Consider the following 21,654-nt stretch of genomic DNA (forward strand, 5'->3'; position numbering starts at 1 on the left):
ACCTAGAAATTTCATCTAAAAACTATTTGTAGATTAAATCAGCAGTGAAGTCAACTAACCTCATCATCTCCACCTGCAGTGAAGTCGTAGAGTGCCGTTCCAAACTTTGGATTTCCAGATGAACTGCGCTCCTCTTCTCGGGACCCAAAACTTTGTGATCCACGCCCAGCTAAGGGGTTCTCAAATGACTCATATGCATATGACGAAGGCTCTTCTCTTATCTGATGGGACGGAAATCAACATACAAAAACATGAAGATTTAGCGATTTAAATCACATTGTACAATCAACAACTAGATATGTTTTTTCTCTTGATAAGTATAGAACAAGAAAGAGAGAGGCAATAAGACTAACCGGAGAACCTATACCCTCATACATTGAGGCACCACCAGTGGAAGGATTGCTAAACCTGCTTGCCGCTGACCTCTCCTATTACATATAATTGTGGGAGTCACAACTCAAATTATCTTTTAAACTAGGAGAATTTATTAATCATGAAAAAAAAAAAAAAGTTTTAAACTGAAGGGGGCCTCTCAAAAATGTCCCATATTGATCTGGTGGCTGTCAACCAGAGATGTCACGTCTGTCTTAAACAGAATCTAATAAGATGGGTCTTTTTCCGTTCCAAGTACAATTTCAGTTTAGGCTCAATCTTCTGGAACTTACCTTTCCGTATTCATTTACTTTCATTTTCCACTTTCAATTGAACTAATGTAAAATTGAGGAACAATATGCTCAAAGTAGAACACAGCTTGGTATTAGAAAACGGTTAACATGCAAAAAGAAAGAAACAGAGACTGCATCAAAATCATTATTAGTCATACTGAAGTTTGTGAAGCGCCATATGTGTTTGGCCGTGAACTGAACAATGAAGGGTAGCTCATTCCACCAAAGTGGGATGATATAGAAGATTCAACTGATCCTGTTGACTCCGGCGAAGATGTCCCAGATGACCTTGCATCATCTTCCTGTGATCCAAGAAAAAGATTAGTTATATAAGTGATATAGAACTCTGATAACAATGGCTGCCATCGAGCAGTCCTTGTGGATACTACCAAGCTCTAAACAAATGCTGAGCCCAACTTCAGTAAGATTTGGGAGAACTCATACCTCCCTTTTGACAAGTTAAGAGAGAACCCTTACCTCTAGTTCTGAAGTCTCTAAAAGTGTCTTCGCCCACATATCATCATAACTAACTGAAGGTCTAGAGATGATGTTCTCCTCCTCAACATCAGGAGCATCAGCTCCCACACCAGCAAGAAATTCATTAACCTAGCACAAAGTAGAGATAGAATGAGCGGATTGAAATCAAATGAAAAAGACATGTACCTACAAACATTTATCAGAAGATGCTAAATTAAATATACAAAATTTAAAGACTACTAGAATCCATATTCCACTCACAAGTTTATGTTCAAATTTAGCCTGGTTTGGTTACCAAGATGAGAAGTCTCATCTCATATAATCATTACAACTTTCCCAAACTCCCACACAACATATAGTAAACAATTCAACTTTTTCAAATCCCAAAAACAAATTATATTAAAAAATTATATTCTAACAATATTTTAGTCAACTTTCAATTTTTATCTCATCTCATCTGTGTAACCAAACGAGTTAGGCCCAATAACTATGCGTCAAAACCTATTTAACACAGTTTTCCCATGTAAGGATGAAAGACAAATACATCAAACAAAGTCCACACTGGTAGAGGAAATTATTTATGCCACTAAACAATTAATTTCTAATTGTCCAGCAAGTAAAAGGTCCTTAATCTATTGACTAATGACACATGACTTCGTGCATATATTGGTGATGTCAATCTTAGAATGGCAGAGCCCCATGAAAGATTGTCCCATTATGTCATGTGTTTATGTGTCTGTGTGAAATGTATGCAAAGTTCCCATTACAATGCAGAGAAACACGTAAAAATTCTTTTTAGGAGAGGAAGCTAAGAACAGATTGCTCAACTCTGATATTTAGGCATTTGTATCTTTTATAAAAATTATAAGTACATAGGCATACTAGTATTTTAAGGATAATACAGTGACCACGTTTGGCTTTCTAACTGTTAATAATAATTAAGAGAAAATTCATGTCTATTTCCTAATAAGGGAAAATCAGTTAAGCACAGAGGGCCAGAAGCAAAACGCATGGGAGTGTGCTGAAGAATGCGTAAAATGAAAGAGATATACAATACCTCACAAGGCTCAAATTGCCCAATTTATGTTTAATAACCAGACACTAAATTCTTACCCTGTTCATTGCCGGTGCATTGTTTCCCAACAAGTCATCATCACCAAGATTTGCAGCCCAAGCATTTACTAGGTCATCATCGAGAGTATCAGGCTCAGTAGCAGCTGGTTTAGATTCATAGACAAGATCAGAAATTCCAGTGGCAACAGCGGGATCATTGAAACCAGCTGATGCGCTTATATTGTGCCGCGTGCGATAGATGTCAATAAGTTTTGCACTGTCATAAGATTTCATGAAAGAAGGGAGAGGGAGGAAGAAGCAAAGACAATAATGAAAATAAAATATTAGAAACCATATTAAGCATATAATTACAGAAAGACCAGAAAAAATGAAATACAACTAAATCAATTTGAAGAAGCTCTCAGCACAACTTCCATAACAAAATATATCCCCAGAGCTTGTAGAGAGAAACCATTTTTAATGGCATTTGGAAAAGTTCATCACTATAACTCATTCTTGTGAACATAGCATAAAACAGGATAAATGTAGTACCTTATTGGCCCCAAAGGTAGATACTTTGCTCTTGGGACGTAACAAAACATGGAAACAAGATCCAGCAACTTCTCATGGGTTTCATACAGTTTCTTAAGTTCTTCATCTGTCCATTCCTTTTTTGTGTTGTCATGATTCCGTATTTCCCTGTTTTTCCACCAAAGAATTTGTATGAGTAAAAAGGAAAGATATTTTTTAACTAAGCAGCAAAACAAAGGTCATAAAAGAACAAATGCAAAACTTCATTTCTTACTTTATCAAATCATCTTGTGCTCTGTACATTTCATCAAGAACCTTTATCATAGGACTTATTAGAACTCCAAGGCCAGTGCCACTGGCTCCTTGATCTTCCCCATTACTGAGATGCATCTCTGAAAATTGAGACTGCAACCCACCCTGTGCCAAAGTATGTAAGAATTCATAGATCTGTAGCCTAAAAGGCTCACCAGACCTGATTGCCATGGTTGTAAGAGCTTGAGCAGCAATGATTCGAATCTGGGAGGGTCCATTTAACCAGTCCACATAAGAAAAAGGAAAAGAAAAGCAGCAATAAACATTATCTTCTATTTCAATAAACATCTTGGTAACAAATATGATACTAATCTAGAACATAAAAAACTTATGAAGTTAGGGCAGTTAACATTCCAATTAAAGTTTATTGGACACCAGTTCAGAATAGTGCAAGTCATGTTTGCTAAAAGATACAAATTGAAACATATTGACATCTTTTTTTGAATTTATACCTTTGGATAAAATGAAAGGCAACACCTATGGGAAAACAAGTTAATGAAAGCCTTACTACATTCTTTGTGCACAATCATCTATATAGCACAGCAAATTAAGGCATGGCAGATTAATGCTCTAAAATCAATTAACCTTTTAGTGTAACAGCAGAAACACTCCATGAATTATTATAACCCTCAATCTTTGATCATGTGAGCCCATATTAGAAGAGGGTAGTGAGTTCTATCACCCCACCAACCATGTTTAGAATACTCAATTGTGGTCCCAAGATACGTGAAGTAAGAAAGCCACCATTGGATGATTACTCAAGTTTGAGTTTATACCTCCCAACTGCCACTGAAGGCACACCTTTGAAGCCGAGTCAATGCACCAGCTAGAGTAGGGTTACGGGAACTGGCAGCAGCGACCATTTTATCTGCATCTAACATCATTAATGCTGTACCAGGTGGGGTTGCAGATTCCCAAGCATATTCAGACGCAGCATAATTTGCATTTTCTCCAAGAAACCATACCTGCAAGTATATTTGTTTCCAAGCATATAAGTAATAACATTGCAAGAACTATAGCCCTATGATGATAGGATTAAAGAGAGCTGAAGAAGTTTATTGGTCAAATAGGAAGCTTACTGCTGCTTGTACTAGCCTCTGTAATGCCAGTGCCGACTTTGGATCAGATGCAGAAACACTGTCCACTGATGTAAGCCCCAACATTGACCCAGGTTGTGGCGGTGGTAGATCAAGTACAATAGTGACTGCCTCCAAAGCTGTGTGTTTTCCATCAGGACCAGCCCCAACAAGGCATGTCTGGAAATGGAATCATAAAGCATATGAATGTCATTTCTGGATAATTTCAAAGAAACTACTATTAAAGCAAAGGGCATCAGGCAAGTAAGAAGGCATGCAAATTGTAAAAAGGAAGCATGAGAACCGCAAAGAACAAGAAAAACCACTGGTGTAACTAGAATTTACCAAGGTATTCCTTTGCCATAAGTGAGATTATTTTTAATAAAATTAGAGGTTCTGTCCTCTTTCTAAAAAAAGACTAGAATATACCAAGGCATCTGGATGACTAGTTGCATTACATGTGCATCTGACCCAACAAAGTGATCTGCATACTCCGCTTCAATTTAATTGTATATCAGAGCGATGATGGTTATGATTATAACACCACCACCACCACCAACGACGAGTTTTGAGGGGAAGAGTTTTTTGCAGTGTTATTTTCTTTGGCAGACACAGATTCCCTAATTCTGCACTATGTCACATAAATCTTGATCCATTTATTAGCGGCAATTGCAAATGCAAGGACACGATGGGATTTTGAAGAACCAACTGTAAAATGCAAAATTTTGCAGTGCGAAATTTTCAATTGTATTTGGCTGTTCTAAAAACTGTGAGTTCTTCTACTGCTTCACGATGAGGACAACTATCCTCATTTAGAAATTTTCAAGCCTACTGTTTTTAGTGTTGCTTGGTCAATTAAACACCTTAACCCTACCCGCACTCAGTAGGCAAAAAAAGGAGAATGAAAGTAAATGCATGATCATTTGCCTCGACCAAACAAAATGCTTGATTAAAAAGTTCTCAGGAACAAGGTTTTGAAACATGCAGAATAAACAATAAGTTGCATCATTGATATCTTTCATTAGTCAACATTATCCAAAAATATTCTCAAACAAAGCAAACGCAGGAATATATATCATAAACACATAAAACACTAGAAAAGTGAAAAGAGAATGAAGTCATAAAGACGGGACTGTATTATTGTAGGTGAAGAATGCACCAAAACCTACTTTCCATAGTAGTTGTAACACATCAGCATCAATCTTCCCAGGAACTTTAGTAGCAAAAACCCTTGCAATCTCAAGAAGAGTGACAGCCATATCTGGAGTTGCCTGATGAAGCAACAATGGATCTTATTACAAAATAAATTTTATAACAAATGGGAACATAGCATCACCTCAGTGCACAACATAAAAAAGTAACAAAAAATTCTTTGAGAACCATTGATTGTACAACAGAAGAAATTACTCAAACACGGTATTCATAACCAGCCTCCTACTACAACTAGAACTTCTCTAGAATATATTTATAACTTTGTCCCAAGTTTCTACCCCTTGATAAATGTACAATAGCAGAAAACTTCATAAAAATCTAAATTTAATAATATCAAAGAAAATGCAAAGAATAATGGCTTTGAAATGAAATTCTCATACCTTAAGATAATAAGTATGACTTACATCCATTACATACCTTAAAACGAGCATGCAATGTAAGTAAAATATCATTCAATAGTGTTGCTGGCCAAGCTGGATCAGAGAGCTCCGATGCAATAATTGATTCCAGTTCATCAAAGGAATCATGCGGGCTTTGCATCCAGATTAATGCCTTGATTACCATAGCTCGAACATAAACACATTCACATGCTACAGTTGTACGCACTACTTCCATCAATGAAGCTAATAAGCCTGCAACTGTATCCTTGCCACCTGTTCCATTTGATAGAGAAGATGTTTTTCGGGCATCTAGGAGCAAGTGAGAATGAAATGCAATTAGACAATTATCCACCAAATAGCCTAAACAAGCCCATTTAAAAAAAAAAAAAAAAGATAATTCAAATATAATTATTTCAAAATGAATGCAGACTATGGGTCAAACTTGTAATTCCTTTTTTTTTCTATTGGCACCAGGTGTTCGAGAACAACATCCAGACTAATCCCGGGGGTGCACAGGCCATCAGTAAGGAGTTTTCCATAAGTGCACCTTTGGTAATTCAAAAGGAAAATCTCCACCAAGGCCTTTACCACTTAAACCAACCCCTAGGGGTTCAAACTTGTAATTCAAAATAAATTATAATAAAAAACTATTTAATCAACATAAACCAACACTTGTTGGAACTAAAAGATTGCACCATTTTAAATAGCTAAGAGAGTGAAACTATCACAATTTTTAATTGAAACTATACAGCAATTGTGAAACCTGAAAAGATGAACAATACCAAGTCACTGGTATAGATAACAGTACCCCAATGAACACTGAGTTACCACAAAGTCACTGGCATGGATAACAGTACCCCAATGGACACTGAGTTACCACAAAGATAACAGTACATTCCCTTTAAACCCCAATACTGAACTAAAGACGAATCTAAAATAAAGATAACATAACCCAAGTGCATATTACACATAGGCTTGATGAAATAATGCTATGGAGGTGGAGAAAATACTAATTTTCAGGAGGATCAGCCTCAGTATTTTCCCCACCTCCATGATATACCATCTGCATCACTTGTGTACAACAGTTAGGGACATCAAACTACCATGAGTAGAATAGAATTAAACAAATTTCAGTAGTAATGTCAACCACTATGGAGGACAAACCAAGTAATCCATATAAAACCAACCTAAAACACTTGCAATAATAAACTATGCCCAAGACGCCATATACAGCTTTCACAGGTTAATAATCAGGATCCATTGTGACTTTATATACATAATTGCTATAGAAGAGATGGACCAGAAAGCAAATAATAAAAAATTACTTTCCGGGCGTGAGTTCTCATTAGTATCTGAATCATGCGAGTCCACAGTATCCGCAAATGTATTAACATGAGCTCCTTCATCAATATCCTGCAAACCTAGAGCAAAAGCAGCAGCCCGACTTTTCCCCATCTCCTGCACAACTCTGGATGCTGCATGAAGTACTGGCCTAGAGAAACTACGGAAAGAACTCTCCAATCTGAATCATGGCAGGAACCAAAAAATAAATGAACTTCAATTAAAACAGCCAATGCACGTAAAAGTAGCCACTGACAAGCTATTTCACTAAATTTGAGAACACCTCCTGTAGAACCTTGCAAGATAAAATTTCTGATATCAGATAGAAAAGGGGAGATGTTTCTACCTTCTCATTACAAGTTTTATAAGGGGTTGTGGACGCCTTGTCTTTTGAGATTTATCTTTTTCCTTTGATGACACAGATGGAGCTTCTGGCAACTTGAGGATCTCCCTGGTTAAACGGTACCAACCAGCTGCTCGCTCTTCAGTCCTACATTAAGCAAATGCAAGGAAAAAAAATTACAAAATTTTGACTAGGAGTGACTGTAAGGAAAACATATCATGAAAGATGAAAATGTATAACATGGAAATGCAGGAAGAATAATGCTTTGAGATAACAAAACAAACCTTTCTGTGTTATCGTACTTTCCCAGTACACATAATATTGCCTCAAAGCAGACTCTCTCACTAGGATCCAGGAGGAGTTGATATAGTACCGAGTTGAACAGAGATTTTATATCCGGCCTCTCTATTGACAATATTTCAATAAACCTATCAATTCAAACATATTGCACAGAAATAATAATTGAGATAGAAAAATTTACCATTACTTACCATCTAGTGCTCGAGCTCTTGCTATTGTATGGCACAATTTGGCTAGTGAAACTCTAGCAAGAACGTCATGCAAATGCAAAACATCCTGCAAAGCACCTGCTTCGTACAACATCCAAAAATGGTAACTTTTCACAAACCAGAAACTTTACAAATCTAATGAGGTGTTACCATATGTAACTTCAGAAACCAACACTAATCCACAATAATGGAAAGAAGAGGATGCCAAAAGACAACAAAGAATGGGAAAATACCTCCAGGTTGTGCAAGCTTTCCTGCAGAGAGATTATAACAGTACAGAGTCAGAATATATTATAATCACCAAACCTTACTTCCAGCATCATGGAAACAAATATATTTTCATGACAACAGATGCCTTGAGAATGTGAGAGTTTAATAGTCAAGTCAAGTAACCTAAGGCCATCGCAACTGCATAAGTATCTCTTGTAGCTAACTCCGAGAGAATTTCCAATGCATGCCTCACAGCAACAGGATCAGCAAATGAAACCCTGCCAATTTGACACCACTAGTTATTGACAATAGACAAAACATAACAAAACAGGAATAGTATGATGTACCATAACTATGAAGAAATTGGTTAAAAATTAAAAGCAGCACAAGAAGCATATTAAAGATATTCACACATAGGCTTGCAAGTGGAACAAACAAAAGCAGATCAATGAAACTAGGGTTCCTTGAGCAAGAGATAATTATCCATAGGACTTGCAGCCACCAATCTACACATATATAGATTAAGCAAAAACACAAAGCATTACCAGACTAAAAAAACCAGGATTTCCAAACTTATATCAAAAGATCTGTAGAGGATTAAAAACAATTATTTATATTTGGTGCACAACACAACTCAAATTAAATCATATGAAAGAAAGGACAGAAAGGTTTCGTGAAAAGGAGAAGTGAATTGCAATTATAAACTTGTGCCATGAATGAATCGACAGAGGTTTTTTTTTTTTTTTTTTATAGGTAAACAAGTATTATTAATTCAATAAAGGCAACAAAGTGCTAGTTACAAAGGTCCTTATGCCCTTGTACGTAGGCGCATTAGAAACTAAGAAATCATGAAAGTTCATGCCATTGAAGTATACAGCAATAGCCCAAGTACAAAGAGTCCTAAAAAAGAAAACTTTAAGCTCCGCCATAGATCTCTCTGTCTTCAAATGTCCGCTCATTGTGTTCCTTCCACAAGCACCACATGATACAATTTGGAATCATTTTCCAAACCGCTTTGATCTGTTGCACACCTCTAATAGGGGTCCAGCTTGTCAACATTTCCACCACAGATTCTGGCATCACCCACGCTAGATCCATTCTATTGAGCACCTCATACCAGAGAGACCTAACAACCTCACAATGTAAAAGTAGATGATTCACCGACTCACCTCCACTTTTACACATGCAGCACCAGTCTATAATAATTATCCTCCTCTTTCTTAGATTATCTGTAGTTAAAATCTTACCTAAGGATGTTGTCCATACAAAAAAGGAAGCTTTGGGTGGAGCCTTGTTCTTCCAAAGCCTTCTCCAAGGAAACTGTGTCTCAGGTTCTAATGTGAGAACCTTATAAAAGGATCTAACTGTGAATACCCCTCTCCCCGCAGGAGTCCACCACAAACCATCTTCCTGCTGGACATTCGGACGACAAGAATACAACAGACTATACAAATCTACAAAACTCTCCACCTCCCAGTCTTGTGCCGCCCGGATGAAATTGATATTCCAGTGTGTACTCCCACCCACTCTTCCCATAACCTCTGCCACTGTAGCATCTTTATCACTTGCAATTAGGAAAAGTAAAGGAAACAAATCTTGAAGGGCACTGCTACCACACCAAGCATCCTTCCAAAATCTGATCCTAGATCCTGTACCCAGCTAAAACCGAGTATGATGATGGAATGTCTCCCACCCTCTTCTTATATGTTTCCATAGCTCCACTCCATAGGTGCCTCTAACTTCTCTAGCACACCAACCCTCCCCTAAACCACCATACTTCTTCTCAATCACTACTTTCCATAAGACTTCCGGTTCTTTAGTATAACGCCACAACCATTTTCCAAGTAACGCCCGATTAAACAACCTCAAGTTTCTGATACCCAAACCGCCACTGGAGATAGGACGGCAGACCTTTTTCCCACTTGACTAAATGAAATTTAAATTCCTCTCCTAAACCACTCCACAGAAAATCTCTTTGTACCTTCTCAATTCTACCAACTACACTTGCCGGTATAGGGAATAAGGATAAGAAATAGGTGGGTAGGTTAGAAAGTGTACTCTTGATCAACGAAATCCGGCCCCCTTTTGACAAGTACATTCTCTTCCAACTTGCCAATTTCCTTTCTATTTTTTCAATCATCGTATCCCATATCGAGCAAGTCCTCGAATTTATACCCAACGGTAGTCCCAGGTACATCATAGGAAGAGACGCTATCTTACAACCCAATATCCCTGCCAACTCTTGGACATTCTGGACTCCCCCAATCGGCACCAACTCGGATTTATCATAGTTCACTTTTAAGCCAGATACAGCTTCAAAACAAAGAAGCAACGCCTTCACAGCACGCAACTGATCAGGATTGGTCTCACACATAATAAGCGTATCATCTGCAAACAACAAATGAGAAATAGTAGTAATACCCCTACTCGAGGATCCAACCTGAAAACCACTTACAAAACCATTAGCCACCAAAGCCGAGATCATCCTGCTTAGTGCCTCCATCACAAAGACAAAAAGTAGGGGAGATAACGGATCCCCTTGTCTCAAGCCACGAGAACTCGCAAAACAACCTTTTGGGCTGCCATTGATCAATACAGAGAATCTTGTCGTGGAAATACACCAGCTGATCCATGACCTTCACCTCTCCTCAAAACCACACCTATCCAGTAAATATAGAAGAAAATCTCAATTAACATGATCATACGCCTTCTCCATATCTAACTTGCACAGAATCCCTGAACTCCCAGACTTCAATTTACTGTCTAAACATTCATTAGCAATAAGAACCGCATCAAGAATCTGTCTACCTTTTACAAAAGCATTTTGAGGCTTGGTAACAATCTTCCCCAACACCACACTCAACCGATTAGCTAGTACTTTAGAAATAATCTTGTAGACTCCATTCACTACACTAATAGGCCGATAATCAGTAATCTCACTCGCCCCCACCTTTTTAGGTATTAAAGCAAGGAGAGTGGTGTTAAGACTTTTCTCAAATTTTCCAACCGAGTACAACTCCTGAAACACCTTCATAAGATCATCTTTTATCACCTCCCAACAATCTTGGAAAAACCCCATAGAGGAACCATCGACAGAGGTTTTAATGGACTAGAAATAAATAACAGATGCTTCAATCTAAAAGTTCTATCAGTGGACAAAAATGAGGTCAATACAAAAAATATCCATATTTTGGCAGAGCCTAAACATGAAAACAAAAGCAAGAGTAACATGTGCATACATATATTGGCCCCCATACTCATATGGTCAAATTTTAAAGATTCTACGGACTGTAAATGAAGCCTCACAATGCGAGCATGAAGCAATAGCTATATACAAACTGAAATGATTTTCTATTTTCAAGGGGATATGGAAAGAAATGTTACTTATCAAAAAAAAAAGGGGGAAGAAAGAAGTAGAGCACATCTCGAACAAATTAAACAAGCATTGTGGGGTTTCAAAATCAATCCTGCCATTGGAAGATCAACAGAGGCCTCCTAGGGAAGTGACTATGGCTGTATGCCAATGAAAGAGATAGCCAATGGAAAGTGGTGATCAACATGAAATATTGTAGTGCTTTGGGTTGTTGCAACTCTAATGGGGTGAGTAGGTTCTATGTAATGACCTAGGGAAAGGCCATGTCACTTTGGGGCCAATATTCCAAAAGAACGAGTTAATGTTACAATCGAAACCCGTCATAAAAAGAACTTCTCCCTCCTAGAAAATCTAGGATCCCATCCACTACCCTCATATCCTCAATCCAAGGTATTATATTATAATCTTATTCTTCCCCCTTAAATTTCTACATCCTCGTCAAGTCATTTTGTTGTATGTGACACAACTTAAGTCCCACAATTCTAACTAAGATTTGTCTCTGACCCATTTGTAATAACCCAATAAAAACTCAAGCCTTATGGGCTTGTACTCCAAAAGGATTATTCAATGTTATAATTGGCCCCGTAGTAAGATAGCTAACACTATTATACAAGCAGTTTTTTTGTCTCTTTTGCTTAGATTAGGTGATGCTTAGACTGGTGATAATTTTTTTAGCATGTTGGAAATGAAGACTTGGGAGTGATCACAGCAGGCTCTTGTGGATAATGATTCTTATCTCTTCACTATGTTGCACATGGTGAGAAAGAAACAATCGGAGTTTCAAAAATAGTATAGGCACAATGTAGGAACTCAAAGCTTTCTTTTTAATACACATTTTTATTGGATGGAAAGCTTCCCACTTATATATCTGCAACTTTAACTTCCTATATTTTCTTGATTTCTTTGCTTTCTCCAGTTAGGTGTATCTGATGTATACTCCCTGTGCACTTTGATAGCCAATAGTGCCTTTTTAATCATTAATAAAACTTATCTTACTTACTGAACAAGCATTGAATTAGTTCCTTTTTATGAGTAATACTGCATTTTTTTCCTTTTTTTGGGGGGACGTTACAAGAATATATTATAAAAACAAAGAACAAAAATCCAATAATATTTATAAAAGAGAACCCAAAAAGCTAGTGCAACTCTGAAGGACCAAAAAGAAAGGGGGAAAATCACAACATAAATCAAATCCTAGAGTTTCATGAAAGAACAAAATCCACAAAGAAAAACTTCTGTTCACCATCAAAACCCACTATGTCACTGCTTCAAGTGTCCCACCATAACCTTGCAAGAGGAAATCCAACACCTTAAAAACAATCAGTGAAAGAATGAACAACTTACCCCTGTACAGCACGATGAAGAAATGCGGGATTTCCAGGATCCAGAGGAAGTCTTCTCAAAGCACTTAGTGCAGCATATTGCAAATTACTCCGAATGACAAACTAACAATTAAAAGAAGTGCATAAAATAGCATCCAGTGATCATCTACGAAAACCAAACAGATAAGAGCATATCGTCTAAAGATAAGTATAGAGAATAAACAGAAAGCATAGGATGCCAATGAACAAGTCTGCGAGACAATCAGACATGCATGCATGCAATAACATGGATGGTAAAATTAGTAGAAAAAATGTCACTGACTAAACCAAACCAAAATCCGCTATCCACACAATTATAGCAAAATTCAGCTAGTAGAAGTCCAACACCTTTGCTAACTCATTGTTGAATTAACACGCTATCAGTAGTAACCCCTTTCCAATGATCATAAGCATCATCAGAAACAAAAATGAAAAGAAACTGGTTCCCAGACTTGGTGCTAGAAATCTCAAGATACTATCATTATACTTTTTTGCTGGCAAGCTATCATATTAATCATTGAGGTACCTAGAAAATCACAAAAAAACATGCAATCCAATGACATGATAAAACACACAGCAAATAGAGAAACTTATGGTGAATTACTATTACCTCCTTATCACCACCTTTAGCCCCAAACACGCCTTTCTTACGTTTTTGTGGGCCATCAGCTACCTGCAAATCCATATATTAACACTAAAAACAAGAGAACTTGAAGCATAATTTCCATGAAACTACAATAATGTAATGAACATAATAATACGTCATGGAAAAAAACTAACTTAATGAACAGGAACACAATTGAAATGTCTAACTTATGTCAAAGGTGAGATTATATCAATGTCAAATAATTATCCATGCAACGTGCAACTCATTCACATGTATAGTAACACCAATTGTCAATAGTGTCACTTTCTTCACATCCATGCTAGAGATACATGGAAGTTTTCTGAATTAACCACCCATCATAACTACCTAACATAACTCCTGAAATCCAAAGCATGGCATCAAACAAATTATAACCAGAACCTCCTAGGGCTTCCTAAACAATCGATTTAAACTCAGTGCAGACAATAGATGAGGGCACTATTGATACAGAAGCACAAGATATCATCACATAGAGGGCAAGTAGAGGTTTTTTATTTGCTGCTGCTGCTACCTTTTTTTATATGTATTTACTTTTTTTTTGATAAGTAAGATAAATATTATTAACAAAAAGGCAACAACTGCCAGTTACAATAATGTATGCCCTATTTACAAAGGCATGTTAGAAACTAGGAAATCATGAAGTTCCATGCCATTAAAGACAGCAATGGCCCAAGTACAAAGAGTCCTAAAAAAGAAAATTTTTAGTTCTTCCATCGATCTCTTCTTGTCTTCAAACGTCCTCTCATTTCGCTCTTGCCATAAGCACCACATGATACAAATAGGAATCATCTTCCAAATCTCTTTGATTTGATGCCCACCTCGAATAAATGTCCAACACGCCAATATATCCACCACGGATTCCGGCATAACCCAAGCAAGATCCATCCTTTGGAATACCTCATTCCAGAGCGCCCTAGCTACCTCACAATGCAAGAGTAAATGATTTACCGCCTCACCTCCTCCTTTACACATACAACACCAGTCTACGATAATTATCCTCTTCTTTCTCAGATTATCTGTAGTAAGGATCTTGCCTAATGCCGCTGTCCACAGAAAGAAAGAAGCTTTTGGAGGGGCCTTGTGTCGCCAGAGCCTTTTCCAGGGAAACTGTGCCCCTGGCGCTTGTGTAAGGACCTTATAATAGGACCGAACAGTGAAAACCCCTTTTCCTACAGGAATCCACCAGAGGCTATCCTCATGCTGGGTATTAGGATTAAAAGAGTATAGATAACTATAAAATTCTGCAAAGATCTCCAACTCCCAATCCTGTGCCGCCCGGTTGAAATTAATATTCCAGTGGATACCCCTTTCTGAAATACCCATGACCTCCGCCACTGTAGCTTCTTTGGCACTTGCTATCTGGAAAAGAATAGGAAACAACTCTTTTAGGGCACTGTTACCACACCATGTATCCTTCCAAAATCTGATCCTGGCACCTGACCCTACCTGAAATCTCGTGTGTCGATAAAAAACCTCCCACCCTTTTCTAATATACTTCCATAGCCCCCTTCCATGTGTCCCTCTAACTTCTCTAGAACACCAACCTTCCCCTAAACCACCATATTTATTTTCTATCACATTTCTCCATAGGGCTTCTGGCTCCTTGGTATATCTCCACAACCATTTGCCAAGTAACGCCCGGTTAAACAGCTGCATATTTCTGATACCCAAACCACCATTGGAGATAGGATGGCATACCTTCTCCCATTTGACCAGATGAAATTTAAACTCATCTCCCATTCCACCCCACAGAAAATCTCTCTGTAACTTCTCAAGACGTCTCGCCACACTTGCCGGAATAGGGAATAAAGATAAGAAATAAGTAGGTAGATTAGAAAGTGTGCTTTTAATCAAAGTAATCCGACCCCCTTTTGTCAAGTACATTCTCTTCCACCCTGCCAGTTTCCTTTCTATTTTTTCAATTACTGTGTCCCAAATCGAGCTTGCCCTCGGAGCTATACCCAAAGGTAATCCCAGGTAAGTCGTAGGAAAAGACTTTATCTTACAACCCAGCGTGTCAGCCAACTCCCTAATATTCTGAACCTCTCCAATCGGTACCATCTCGGATTTATCATAGTTCACTTTTAGACCAGACACTGCTTCAAAACACAGTAGACACGCCTTGACAGCCCGCACCTGGTCCCGATCAGCTTCGCACATAATAAGCGTATCATCTGCAAACAACAAGTGAGAAATGGTAGTAATGTCCCTGGTTGGAGAACCAATTTGGAAGCCCCTAACAAAACCATTAGCCGACAAGGCCGAGATCATCCTGCTTAGAGCCTCCATCACAATAACAAAAAGTAAAGGAGATAACGGATCCCCTTGCCTCAGCCCACGAGAACTCTGAAAGAAACTCTCAGGGCTGCCATTGATCAAAACAGAATACCGTACTGTAGAGATACACCACCTAATCCATGACCTCCACCTTTCACCAAAACCACATCTACTCAAAAGATGTAAGAGGAAATCCCAATTAACATGGTCATACGCCTTTTCCATATCCAATTTGCACATAATACCTGAGTTTCCCTCCTTCATTCTGCTATCCAAACATTCATTGGCAATTAGGACCGCATCGAGGATCTGTCTTCCTTTAACAAAGGCATTTTGAGGCTTAGTCACAACTTTTCCTAGAACCTCACTTAAGCGATTTGCAAGCACTTTTGAGATAATCTTGTACACTCCATTCACTAAGCTGATAGGCCGAAAATCCGAGATCTCAATAGCCCCGGCCTTTTTAGGAATCAATGCAAGAAACGTGGAATTAAGACTTTTCTCAAATTTTCCAAACGAGAACAACTCCTGAAACACCTTCATAAGATCTTCTTTAATCACCTGCCAGCATTCTTGGAAGAAACTCATAGAGAAACCATCCGGTCCGAGAGCCTTGTCTTTTACCATTTTTCTTACTACATTAAGAACCTCTTCCTCATCAAAAGCCCTCTCCATCCTGACCACATCCCCTGGTTCAATAATGTTAAACACCAACCCATCAAGAGTAGGCCTCTACCCCTCCTGTTCAGTAAGTATCTTTTCAAAAAAATCAACCACATGTTCTTTGATAACCTCTTTTTCTCTACGCTCCACCCCCTCAATTTTCAACACCTCAATGTTATTGTTTCTTCTGTGCGAGTTTGCAATACTATGGAAATACCTCGTGCTCCGATCCCCTTCCTTTAACCATAATGCTCTTGACTTTTGGCGCCAAGACATTTCCTCCTGCAATATTATCCTCTCAAGATCTGTGCCCAACAAAGTTTTATGTGCTTGTTCTTCTTCAGTAAGAGGCCTCCCCTCCTGTAGTCTTTCTAACTCCTGTATTTCCATCCACTTGGTGTTTTTGTTCTCCTCCACATTACCGAAAGACTGTTTATTCCATATTCTTAGATCTCTTTTTAAAACTTTCAGCTTATTTGCTAAAATAAAGCTGGGTGTACCCTCAAACTGATAAGAAATCCACCACTGTTTGACCCTCTCCACAAAACCTTCTGATTTCAACCACATATTCTCAAACTTAAAATACCGTCTACTACTCTGAATACCTCCACAATCCAGTAAGATAGGCCAATGATCCGAGCTTAACCGGCCCAACCGCTTTTGCCATACGTTCGGATACTGGCTTTCCCACTCTGGTGAAATCAGGAACCGATCCAATCGAGTCCATGTATTATTATTAGACCATGTAGCAAGACCCCCTGCTAGTGGCAGATCTATCAGGTTTAGGTCAAAGATGCACTCTGAGAACTCCAAATTTGCTGGCCTCAATCTTCTATTTCCAAAACTTTCACTTTGGAATCGAGCAACATTAAAATCACCCCCAATACACCAAGGGAGTTCCCACCAGCAATGAACCCCAGCAAGCTCTTCCCACAATAATCTTCTATCCACGTCTAAATTGGGCCCATAAACCCCTGCAAAAGCCCACAAGAAACCATCCACCACACTTCTAAAAGAGCACGCTACCATATAATTCCCTATATAGTCCTCTACTTTCTCCACCACCCGCCTATCCCATAACAATATTACTCCTCCCGATGCCCCCGAAGAAGCCAAATACACCCAATCTACATAATTATTACTCCATATACTCCTCACAATCCTCCTATTGATTAACTTCAGCTTTGTTTCTTGTAAACAAACGATGTCCGCTTTCCACTCACGAAGTAAGTGTCGAATTCGAGTACGCTTTTCTACCTCATTAAGACCGCGGACATTCCAAGACACAATTTTTGGCTTCATTTATGAACAAACGTCCCCTTCCCTTTTACCCTACTCCTACTAGGACTACCCTCCGAATTCATCGACCACATCAACCTTTTGAGCTCCTGATTTTGCTTCAAGTCCCCCTTTTTTTTCTGCTGATTCCCAACTTCCATAGCAGTTAACAATGCTATGAACTGCTCTTCATACCCCTCGCAACTAATCCCCACAAAATGTTGAATCTCTTTCACCTTATGTAATACCCAGTCTGAAGCTTGATTTGGAAAACAATAGTTCAATGGGATAGGATTGTTACTCTGGAAATTCTGAAAATCCTCCCCCACAGAAAAATCCTCTAAACCCAACTGATCACACGCCTCAGAGAGGGCTAAATCATCCTCCACCGAGTGCATGAAATCCTCGGACTCCTCATCCCCAACCTCCGACTCGGAAACCTCTAAGGGTTTGACAGATAGCTTCGCCGGAACCATCCCCATGCCTTCCAAAGAAGTCGGTAAAGTCTGGGTCGCATACTCCCGGATTTCGAGCTCCTTTTGTGCACAGAACACCTTTGACGCCTCGTCGGTGGCCTCGTCGGCGATCTCTACAGCTGTCGTCGGCGGTTTCTGTGCTACCTCCGCCATCGGAAGGCTTTCCGGCACGAAAACTGGGCTGGGTTTCTGCTGCTAACTATTCCAAATTGTACTCCATTCTTACACCTTCTGGCATTAGAATGCATTTCAGCATTCTCCATTCAAAAACATAGTAACTTTTTCATCACAAAGTTATCATGGTGCTTTCAGCAGGCTTCCGTTTCAGATTTGTTGATTCGTTCTAATGGAGTTGTGCAATGGGATGTTAGTTTTATTATAGCTCTTCAGGATGGGGAATTTGATGAAGTTGCAAATTTTTTCAGGTTGTTGTATTCTCTGGATATTGGAAGAAATTAGAGGGATCGAATTTATGGAAGCATACGACGAGTAAAAAGTTTTATGTTTGATCATACTATAAGGTGTTGACTGTTCAGCATCACCTTTCTTTTCCGTGGAAGAGTATTTGGAGAGTTTATGTGCCATCCAAGGTTGCCTTTTTTATTTGGACAGCATCACTTGGGAATATTCTGACAATTGATAATTTGAGAAAGCGTGGCATGATTGTTATGGAGTGGTACTTCATGTGTAAGAAATATGGTGAATCGGTGAATCATTTACTTTTACATTGTGAGGTGGCTAAGGTGTTATGGGATGCTGTGTTTAGTAGAGCAGGGCAGGTTTGGGTAATGCCTAAAAAAGTGGTTGACTTACTTGCGTGTTGGAATAGGCCTCATAGTTATTCTCAAGTGGCAGCTGCGTGGAAAATGATTCATTTGTGCATTATGTGGTGTATTTGGATGGAAATGAATGAGCGGTATTTTAACAACAAGGAGCGTACTGTAGAGGAAATCTGGAAACTTATTGTGTTTTCCTTGCCTAAATGGTTTTCATCTATTGTACTTAATGGAGGGACTGTTCATGAGTTTTTGTTTTCATTTCATAATCCTAGAATATAATTAGATGTTTCTTTTGTATACTTCCTGTGTACATGGGCTTTGCCTATTTCATTCAACGAATGAATAAATAAATAAATCATGGTGCTCTCATTTTCTGCAATTACAAGATGCCATTCATTGTTGTAAGTAATAGACAGACCTAATTAAGCAACGAACTTCCTCTGATCACATCAGAGGAAGTGATCAAAGGAAGTTCGTTGCTTAATTAGGTCTGTCTATTACTTTTTTTTTAATAAAGTCTTATTTTTACTTATCAAAAAAAAGTAATAGACAGACCTAATTAAGCAACGAACTTCCTCTGATCACATCAGACACCTAAGTCATTCACCTTATATTTATCCAGCAGTGACTGAATCCACTATCCACTTGATCTTCTTAAACTTTATTCTGTTTTCAAAAGAAAACTAAGGGCAGGTTTGGGGGGTGGGATGAGACACAAAATTCTCATCTCATCTCATCTCATCATTACACATTTTTCAAATTTCCATACAAAATATAATAAACAATTCAACTTTTTCAAATCTCAATACAATAATAATACTAAAACATAATATTTTAAACACTAAAACAAAACACAAAATTCTCATCTCACCCCCCAAACCTGCCCTAAAAAGTGTGCTCCTTTTTCATATAAATTTTGGCAATGATTTTGAATACGCCACTTGATCATAATAAATCTTAGCAATGAGAATACGCCACTTGATCATATAAATCTTAAGTTCTCAACTCAAAAGCTTCTACAATTTCTCAATGAAAAAATCAAATTCATTTAATCATTGGGTTTCCATCACCTTTGACACTCATCAAAAGTCTCTAGGTCGCCTCAAGCTAGATAACAAACCACAAAACGTAAGCATCATCCCCAACAACCAAAAGCATAGTTTGTGTGGAACATGATAGACGTTCCCATCACCTTAAGCTTTTCAAACAATTAGTTATCCAACAAGGTATTAAAACCTGGCTGTTTATGTCTTGGTACCAACCCCCCCGCCCGTTTTCTTCCACTCATTCAAGGCTCATGATTGTAGGTTTTGCTCTGGGCTCCATGAGCAGCTGGGTGAGTTGACCCAGGGAGGGTGTGAATGTAAAGTGTGTATTAAGTTTTATATAACCGTGATCTTTTGGGATATTGTTATCCTACACGCAATAGAGGCCAACCTGGCGAAGTACCAAACTATGTTCTTCCAACACAAGAATAAAATATTTTTATAAAAACTTTTAAGATAATACACATATAAGCCTCTAGTAATTACAAGTCTACAAAGAATAGTAAAGAGAGTAGCATTCTCGGTACATATTTATAAAAGAAACAATCGGACAAACCTTATCAAGTATGCCAAATACAATTTCATACAATCTCGACAAAATGTCAAAGTTGCTTGAAGGAGCATATGTAAGAGCCTTTAAAGCCTGCAATCTCCGTGCATGAACTACAGAAATGATGAAGGAACAAAAGCAAATCATTATCTATAGCCACTTCAAATAGGACTCAAATTTCAACCATAAAAGTAGCAACCAATTACTCTGCATGGAAAGACTAGATGGTGGGGAATAAATCATTTTATTTCCTTTTAGAAAGCAATCTCTTATCTCAAACTGTAAAATAAAATTACACTTATATTACCATTTTTTTCAAATTTTTATTGATCCAAAGAGAGAAAAAAATGTCCAAGTATACGGAACATATACATGAGCAAGTTTATGTCTAGTTTAGAGATACAAGTAAATCATGCAAATGTCTGCCATGAAAATCAATTACAATCGACCAATGAAGTAAAGTGTTGAAAAACAAAATTCTAAGCTCTTCCATTGATCTCTCTTGATCTTCAAAACATCTTGCGTTCCACTCCCTCCAGATGCACCACCATAGGCAACTAGGTAACATCTTCCATATGGACGCAATTTGAGATTTGCTCCTAATACCTCTCCAGGAGGCTAAAAAATCACATACCCTTTCCGGCATCACCCACGCTAACCCCAATTGTGCTAAGACTTCGGTCCACAAAGTCATGGTAATCTCACAATGTAGTAATAGATGGTCAGCAGACTCACCGCACTTCTTATACATGTAACACCAATTCATAGAATATCATAGCTATAATGCCACGTTTCCTTAGGTTATCTATAGTAAGAATCTTCCCCAAAGAGGCTGTTCATACAAAAAAGCTGCCTTTTGAGGTGCCTTTGTCTTCCAAATGCTCTTCCATGAGAACGGGGCTGAGTTGTGCATGTTCAAAGAATGATAGAAAGAACGGGCCGTAAAAACTCCCTTCTTAAAGGGATGCCAATATATCTTGTCTTCACCTTCTCCCGACACATGAGTGGAGTACACAAGGTCAAAAAATGCCAAAAAGTCCTCCATCTCCCAATCTTGTGCATCTCTATGAAAAGTGAGGTTCCATTGGGAATGGTC

At 38.3% G+C, this 21,654-nt stretch overlaps 1 protein-coding gene across 1 annotated transcript in view; it reads right to left on the bottom strand.

The window, feature by feature from the left end:
- Positions 1–21,654, bottom strand: part of LOC108989521 — a 28,460-nt gene that overhangs the window by 803 nt on the left and 6,003 nt on the right. Inside the window, exons 6-25 of the mRNA XM_018963150.2 lie at positions 20,565–20,671; positions 13,454–13,516; positions 12,827–12,927; positions 8,293–8,387; positions 8,133–8,153; positions 7,882–7,977; positions 7,675–7,795; positions 7,394–7,537; positions 7,032–7,228; positions 5,744–6,015; positions 5,284–5,385; positions 4,118–4,294; positions 3,815–4,003; positions 3,001–3,242; positions 2,748–2,894; positions 2,256–2,472; positions 1,143–1,271; positions 824–967; positions 354–428; positions 60–221 (exon numbers count right to left, since the gene is read on the bottom strand). Coding sequence (XP_018818695.1) covers positions 60–221; positions 354–428; positions 824–967; positions 1,143–1,271; positions 2,256–2,472; positions 2,748–2,894; positions 3,001–3,242; positions 3,815–4,003; positions 4,118–4,294; positions 5,284–5,385; positions 5,744–6,015; positions 7,032–7,228; positions 7,394–7,537; positions 7,675–7,795; positions 7,882–7,977; positions 8,133–8,153; positions 8,293–8,387; positions 12,827–12,927; positions 13,454–13,516; positions 20,565–20,671 — 2,801 coding nt within the window. The remainder of the gene's footprint in view (positions 1–59; positions 222–353; positions 429–823; positions 968–1,142; positions 1,272–2,255; positions 2,473–2,747; positions 2,895–3,000; positions 3,243–3,814; positions 4,004–4,117; positions 4,295–5,283; positions 5,386–5,743; positions 6,016–7,031; positions 7,229–7,393; positions 7,538–7,674; positions 7,796–7,881; positions 7,978–8,132; positions 8,154–8,292; positions 8,388–12,826; positions 12,928–13,453; positions 13,517–20,564; positions 20,672–21,654) is intronic.

This window comes from Juglans regia, chromosome 6 (genome assembly GCF_001411555.2).
Source record: "Juglans regia cultivar Chandler chromosome 6, Walnut 2.0, whole genome shotgun sequence".
Classification (NCBI taxonomy): Eukaryota; Viridiplantae; Streptophyta; class Magnoliopsida; order Fagales; family Juglandaceae; genus Juglans; species Juglans regia.